A 7,798-nucleotide genomic window follows, 5' to 3' on the forward strand; every position below is an offset into this window, starting at 1 on the left:
ATAAAAACATGTAAATTTACCAAGAATTTTTTTTTAAAACCATTAAAAGAACGATTAATATCCATGTTAACTAATTTAACTAACATACAACCATCTAAATAAAATGTCACCACATGAAAGTTCAATCCCTTCAAATTGGGATAATTTAAAAACTTCTAATGACTTAAATAAATCTTGGAACCAAACATAAATGAAATTAAGGTAAATAAATGACGACATCCGTCATTACACTGTCTTATTTCACTGCTCTCGCATCTATCTAATCGCCCTCATTTGTGTTCATCTCGTTATCATCCAAGGTTACGAAATCCAGGGGTGATGGTGAAAGGTAAGGGGGACAATTGCCCCGCTTATTTTTTTGGGAAAAAAATACTTTTATTTTTTAATATTTTTTTACACTTACCCCCTTTATTTTCTTTTCTCGGGAAACCTCTTCACGAGTTCACACGACTCCTCCACGTGACAAAAAAAACCCCTCTCCAAGGTGAAAAAACCCCTAGCTTTGTTTCTCAGCATCTGCTCGTCGGCGGCTTCATATTTCCGGCAAAAAATGCAGCCAGGTACTCTCTCTCTCTCTCATTTTTCATTTTTTGCCATTTTTTTGTTCAAAGCAGACATTTCTGCTATTCTGGTCTTCTAGTTCTGGTGGAAGATGAACCATGAAATATCATCTCTTTGGGTCTGATTTGGGGGTTTTTGGTTTCGGGTTTCATCTATATGACTATAAGCTCTCATTTTTTTATTTTTTTGGAACTGATTTCATGGTAGGGTTCTAAATTTCTGATTTGGGGGTTTTTGGTTCATCATTTTTTAGTTTTTCATCCATATATTGCTTTCTGTGGCTGTGATTTCATTTTCTATGTAGTTTTAAATCAAATTTCATACTTTTTATATTATTTAGTAAGGGTTTTGGGTTCTTTTTGTTCATAGTAAATTTCTGATTTTGGGTTTTTTTTTTGTTGGGGTGTGATTTGAGGCTATATTATTACGATGGCTTGTTTAGGGTGGTATTCAAGATGTGATTTCTATGTTTAGTATTCGGATCTCATATTATGGTTAAGTTTTGTAGTTTTTTTTTTGTTGGGTTTTCAATCTATTGGGTTCTGATATGTGGAAGCTTTTATTTAGGGTAAACCATTACTAATTGTTATTGAATCAATAGTTATTGAATAATTTTTTTAGCATTCTTTTACATTGATATAGTGATTGATAATTAAATATTTTTGTGATACAGTGATAAAAGTTCTTTATCTTTCTTGTTTATTTTTTTAGGTATGGAAAAATATTTTTCGAGAGTACCGTCATTAAAGTCGATAACCCCTCCTACAACTTCAAGTCCCCACCAAAAAACGAGAAAATTCTAAAAGAATTCGATTGGAACTTAATCCTACAAATCCTCCTGCTGATCCCGGATTACGAAGGCCAATAATTGATTATCATCCTAATCAGGGGCGATGGCACGTGAAAGGTAAGGGGGACAATTGCCCCCCTTATTTTTTTGGGAAAAAAATACTTTTATTTTTTAATATATTTTTTTACACTTAGCCCCTTTATTTTCTTTTCTCGGGAAACCTCTTCACGAGTTCACGTGACTCCTCCACGCGACAAAAAAAAAAACCCCTCTCCAAGGTGAAAAAAAACTTTAGCTTCGGCGGCTTCATATTTCTGGCAAAATTTGCAGCCATGTACTCTCCCTCCCTCCGTCCCCCCCCCCCCTCCCTCTCTCTCTCTCTCTCTCTCTCTCTCTCTCTCATTTTTCACTTTTTGCCGTTTTTTTATTCACATCAGACATTTCTGCTATTCTGGTCTTCTAGTTCTGGTGGAAGATGAACCATGGAATATCATCTCTCAGGGTCTGATTTGAGGGTTTTTGGTTTTGGGTTTCATTTATATGACTATATGCTCTCATTTTTTGATTTTTTTGCAACTGATTTCATGGTAGGGTTCTGAATTTCTGATTTGGGGTTTTTGGTTCATCATTTTTTAGTTTTTAATCGATATATTGCTTTCTGTGGCTGTGATTTCATCTTCTATGTAGTTTTAAATCAGATTTCATGCCTTTTATATTATTTAGTTAGGGTTTTGGGTTCTTTTTGTTCATAGTAAATTCTGATTTTGGGTTTTTTTTTGTTGGGGTGTGATTTGAGGCTATATTATTACGATGGCTTGTTTAGGATGGCATTCAAGATGTGATTTCTATGTTTAGTGTTCGGATCTCATACTATGGTTAGGTTTTGTATTTTTTTTTGTTGGGTTTTCAATCTATTGGGTTCTGATCTGTGGAAGCTTTTTATTTAGGGTAAGTCATTACTAATTGTTATTGAATCAATAGTTATTGAATAATTTTTTTAGCATTCTTTTACATTGATATAGTGATTGATAATTAAATATTTTTTTGATAAAGTGATAAAAGTTTTTTGTCTTTCTTGTTTGTTTTTTTAGGTATGGAAAAATATTTTTCGAGAGTACCGTCATTAAAGTCGATAACCCCTCCTACAACTTCAAGTGTCCCCACCAAAGAACGAGAAAATTCTAAAAGAATTCGATTGAAACTTGATCCTACAAATCCTCCTGCTGATCCCCGATTACAAAGGCCAATAACTGATTATCATCCTAATGATAGGGCAAAAGTTCGAATGATATACTTAGGAATGGGTCCAATTCAACCACGTAATTATGATTTTCCTCAAATTATGCAAGGAAAAGAGAATAGGCGGTTTAATCCAAAGTGGTTTGATGATTATCCTACTTGGTTGAAGTATAGCATTGCAAAACACGCGGCTTATTGTTTGTGTTGCTATCTTTTTAAATCGGATAGTAAGGAGCATGTGGGAAGTTGTGATGCTTTTGTTGTTGAGGGGTTATCTAATTGGAAGAAAGTAGAAAGATTTGAAAAACATATAGGGGGTCCTAATAGTGCTCATAATCAAGCTTCGAGTAAATGTGAAGCTTTTAGGAATCAAGAGTAACATATTGAATCGTTGGTAAATAAGCAAACAGAGCAACAACGAAATGACTATCGAATTCGCTTGCATGCTTCAGTTTTGAATGCTCGATTCCTTTTAGAACAAGGTTTACCTTTTCGCGGGCATGATGAATCTTGTGACTCGCTTAACCAAGGAAACTTTCGTCAGCATTTGAAGTTGAAATACAAGTGTGGTAACCCAAGAGGGGAGGTGAATTGGCTAATAAAATTTTTTAGGCTTAATTAGGTGGATTATTAAAGTTGAATTACTAATTGAGCAATTATTAGTCTAACCCTTGTTCAAATAATCATAATAATGAAGGCTAGGGTTTAGACATTACTTTATCATGCATTTACTAACTCTTGTTCAATTAAAATATAAATACATTAAAACATAAATACACAAAAGGGTTAGAATTTACCAATCACCAGAAGTGCAAGAGAAGGAGAAGAGGAAACACATCACAAGGAAGATACCAAGATTTATAGTGGTTCGGTCTATCAACAAGACCTACTCCACTCTTCCAAGTTTGGCTCCTTGGGTACTCCACTATGTGATCCTCCTTTCTTATCTGGCCGGATCAAGCAACCCTCTTACAATGTCGAGCTTCTCCTTTCTTATCGGGCCGAAGCGTAAGACCCTCTTACAATGACGAGCTTTTCCTTTCTTACCGGGACAAAGCTTAAGATCCTCTTGCAACACTCAAGCTTCTCCTTTCTAATGGGCCGAAGCGTAGAACCCTCACAATCTTGATTCGCCTTTCTTAACGAGCCGAATCGAAGACCCTCTCAAACACAAATGAAGAACAAAATAGAAAAACTCTCAAAGCCTCTTAATAGGCGGATTACAAATATAATAGCTCACATAAACTCTTCAAAAGATAGCAAAGATAAATCCTATGGAGATCCTCTTGATAAATGTAAATATACAAATCAAAGCATAGAAGAGGAAAACTAAGGAACCTTAGATTTTCAAGTTTTGGCTCAAAGGATTTGAAAATGAAGTGCCAAAATGTTGCTTAGTTGGTATAGGATAGGGTTTAAATAGCCCATGGAAAGATATGACCGTTTGGGGGCAAAACCGTAAAAAAAATGGGGTCGAAAAAGTCAAGCAGTGCAGGCCCCAACGGCTAGTTTTTCAGACCGGCGTAGTCGATCATGGCATCGCGGTCGCCCGCCCTATCGGGCGCTCTCTTTTTAATTTCAAACCGGCGTAGTCGACCGGGTCATGGCGGTCGTTCGGCGAGAGCAACCTGGACATTTTTATTTTTGTCCAAATCCCTATCCGCGGTCGCTTGGCTCTATGGCGGTCGAACGGCCCGACCATGTTGGATTGTTTTTTATTCAACAGAAACATATTCGCGGTCGCCCGGGAAGCCCCTGTCGACCGGCCCGCTATGTTTCGGCAAGTGCTGGATTTCCGGCCTCCTTGTCGCAGTCGTCCGGGAAACCTCGGTCAACCGGCCCTGTTTGAAAGTCATTTAAAGTTAAAATCTTAGGGACTTTGGGCCATAGTCTTTGGGCTTTTGTCTAAGGTTTTCAAATACATTTTGGGGAGTGTATAGATGGTTTTCAAAGATGTTAAAGTTGTTACGAAAACCATTTTGAAAACTTTTTTGAAAATGCATATACAAATAACAAGAGGACTCCAAATACAATATCAAAAGATAAAACCTTGAGTCTTCTTGGATTGCTTGGTTCCTCCACACTTTCTTGGACAACTTCTACTTGCGAGTGAACTCTTTGGCTTTCTTCGGCTCTTGTGACATCCTCCATTCCTTGAGCATATTGAATGGTCCATGATGTGTCGTCACCAATGCTTGTTCAACTCCAAGCTCCTACTGGCACTTGCTAGGCATGCTTGTGGGATCTTTGACTTGAGCTCTTGGTTCGACCATCTTACAAGGTTGATATCTTCAATGTAGGTGCAAGCTCTTTGGTTCCTTTGCATCTTGATCCGCAAGCCATGTATTGTGTTGAGTTGTGTAATGGCGATATGACATGTCAAGTTCCTGTCTAAGGCACAACACTACAAGCAACACATTAGTCCATAAAGACTAATCAATTTAGGTTTGCTAGCATCAAAACAAGAAGGTAAGGTGGATGATTAAACCCATGGGAACCCTTGGGCTTACAGAAGTTCATGACCATGATTAATGAAGATATAAAGAGGGTTTGTGTAGAGAAGTGTTCTGGGAATCTCAAACTAGTGACTTCAGATATCCAAAAGGATATAGTGAGTGCCTGTGCAATTGGAACCACTAACTCAATCATTAAAGATCTTGGGGATTCATTGTTTGCTATTTTGGTTGATGAAGCTTGTGATGTTTCTAACAAGGAGCAAATGACCGTAGTTATACGTTATGTAGATAAACTTGGGCATGTAGTTGAGCGTTTGGTATTACTCACGTTCCCAACACCACTGCCACATCCCTTAAGGAAGAAATTGAAGCATTATTGGCCAAGCATAAATTGAGCATATCGAGACTTCGTGGTCAAGGATATGATGGGGCAAGTAACATGCAAGAGGAGTTTACTGGTCTTAAAGCACTAATCTTGAAGGAGAATGAATATGCTTATTATATTCATTGTTTTGCTCATCAATTACAGTTGGCATTAGTTGGTGTTGCAAAGAAAAATATGAACATCTCCGATCTCTTTTTTTTAGTTACAAATGTAGTAAATGTGGTTAGGGGTTCTTGTAAGCGCCATGATATTCTTCAGGAGATTCAACTTGCCAAAATTAAGGAAACACTTGAAAATGGTGAGCTTTCAAATGGACAAGGACTTAATCAAAATACCACACTCAAACGTGGGGGGGGGGGGGATACACGTTGGAGCTCACACTATAGAACACTGGTTAGTTTGGAATATATGTTTTCCTCTATTCTTGATGTGCTTGATCTTATTGTCAAGGATATGAAGTTAAGTTCAGATCAAAGGCATGAAGCACATAATCTCTTGAAATCATTGCAAACTTTTGAATTCGCATTTTCCCTTCATTTGATGATAAGTTTATTGGGAATTACAAATGAATTGTTGCAAGCATTGCAAAGGAAGGATCAAGTTATTGTGAATGCCATGACATTGGTGAGAATATCAAAACAACGGCTATAATTGATGCGAGACAATGGATGGAATTCTTAGTTAGATGACATTTCTTCATTTTGTGCCAAACATGACATAGAAGTCCCTAGCTTGGTTGATACTTATGTTGTTCCCGGAAGAGTGCGACGGCATGTAGAGAAAAGAACGGTCTTGCACCATTTTCAAGTTGAGTTGTTTTTTCAAGTTATAGACTTGCAACTTCAAGAGCTCAATAGTCGTTTCAGTGAAGCAAATACAAAGTTGCTTTTATGTGTGGCATGTTTAAATCCAAGTGATTCATTTTATGCATTTGATAAAGAGAAGTTGATTCGACTCTCTAAGTTTTATCTAAAAGAATTTTCAGAAGTTCAGTATTCTACAAAAGAATTAGACAACCAACTTGAAACATATATTCTTGATATGAGGTCCAATACTCACTTTGTGAATTTGAAAGGAATTAGAGATGTTGCTGAAAAAATGGTTGAAAAGGGAAAGCATGCCTTGTATCCACTTGTTTACAAGCTCATCACATTGATACTAATTTTACCAGTCGCAACTGCAACCGTTGAGAGGGCCTTTTCTGCCATGAAGATCTTGAAGAATCGATTACGCAATAGAATGTCGGATCAATTTATGGTTGATTGCTTGATTCCATATGTTGAGAAGTAGGGCTGCAACTCGAGCCGGGTTTTACCCGACCTGCATCAACCCAACCCGAAAATAGCCTGGGTTGGGTTCAGGTTTCATGGGTTTCGGGTCCAGCCGGGTTGACCATTCAAAAGCCCGCATGAATCTCGGGTCGAGCCGGGTTTGAAGGGGCCCGACCCGACCCGACCCGAGTTACATAAGTTATAGTATGTACATTTTTTTCTATTGTTAGTTAAAAGTTAAAAGTGAAAACCCACGCACCCACTGTTATTGTATGTGAGTGTAATTTTTGCTTCTATGAGTTGAGTTGATTCAAGTGTTTGATTCAGCATTGTTTGATTGTAATTACAACATTGTTTGATTACAACATTGTTTGATTCAAGTGTAATGTGAGTGTAATTACATCATTGTTTGATTCAAGTGTAATGTGAGTGTAATTTCTGCTTCTATGAGTTGAGTTGCCTTGCCAAACAAGAATTTTCTTTAAAAAATTGCGTCAACGTGAAAAAACCCGACCCGACCCGAGATTTATCATGGGTAGGGCCGGGTTTGGGAATCGTGGGTTTTCTGAAAAAAAAAACCCGACCCGACCTAAGCCGAGATATTTCTCGGGTAAGGTTGGGTTCTCCAAAACCCGACCCGCCCGACCCGAGTTGCAGCCCTATTGAGAAGGATATTTTTGGTAACATCGATGATGAGACAATCATGTGTCATTTCCAAAAAATGAGACCACGTCGAGGAAGCCTATAAAATTTTCTTATAGGTCATGTTATTAGGTTTTGCACTCTAAAATTGTAAGATGTCATTTTTGTTTACCTCAATGTATGTTGGTGATGGAATATATTAAGGTTTTTTTTTGGAAACTATAATATTGCTTTCATTTGTTTGGAGAAAAAAATTACTATAATATTTGCCCCCCTTGTGCAAAATTTCTAGCATCGCCCCTGGCGAAACCTGTATAGTGGATTTTTTGTGTTAGTTCATAGAACTATGCAGAGTCATTTGGTATTCTAGAAAAGTACAAAAAACAATTACTAAATTAAAGTGCATAATTGAACCATTAGTGAGCATAGATTAATAACGATATCTGCAAGAATA

At 37.3% G+C, this 7,798-nt stretch overlaps 1 protein-coding gene across 1 annotated transcript; it reads left to right on the forward strand.

The window, feature by feature from the left end:
- The first annotated feature begins 5,114 nt into the window (after positions 1 to 5,114).
- LOC143888621 (uncharacterized) lies at positions 5,115 to 6,721 on the forward strand. Its single transcript, XM_077393060.1, has 3 exons — positions 5,115 to 5,363; positions 5,576 to 6,055; positions 6,113 to 6,721. Exons 1-3 carry the CDS (start codon positions 5,115 to 5,117, stop codon positions 6,719 to 6,721), a joined length of 1,338 nt encoding a protein of 445 aa, XP_077249175.1.
- The last annotated feature ends 1,077 nt before the right edge of the window (positions 6,722 to 7,798 follow it).

Source organism: Tasmannia lanceolata, unplaced genomic scaffold (assembly GCF_043159265.1).
Source record: "Tasmannia lanceolata isolate RefF3 unplaced genomic scaffold, GAP_Taslan_0.1 ptg000012l, whole genome shotgun sequence".
Classification (NCBI taxonomy): domain Eukaryota; kingdom Viridiplantae; phylum Streptophyta; class Magnoliopsida; order Canellales; family Winteraceae; genus Tasmannia; species Tasmannia lanceolata.

Bases quoted from the DNA above. Each gene is read 5' to 3' on its own strand.
- LOC143888621 (XM_077393060.1), top strand. From the start codon at position 5,115: ATGATTAATGAAGATATAAAGAGGGTTTGTGTAGAGAAGTGTTCTGGG. The intron at 5,364-5,575 runs GTATTACTCACG...CATCAATTACAG, and splicing joins GGCATGTAGTTGAGCGTTTG to TTGGCATTAGTTGGTGTTGC. The intron at 6,056-6,112 runs GTGAGAATATCA...TGGAATTCTTAG, and splicing joins TTGTGAATGCCATGACATTG to TTAGATGACATTTCTTCATT.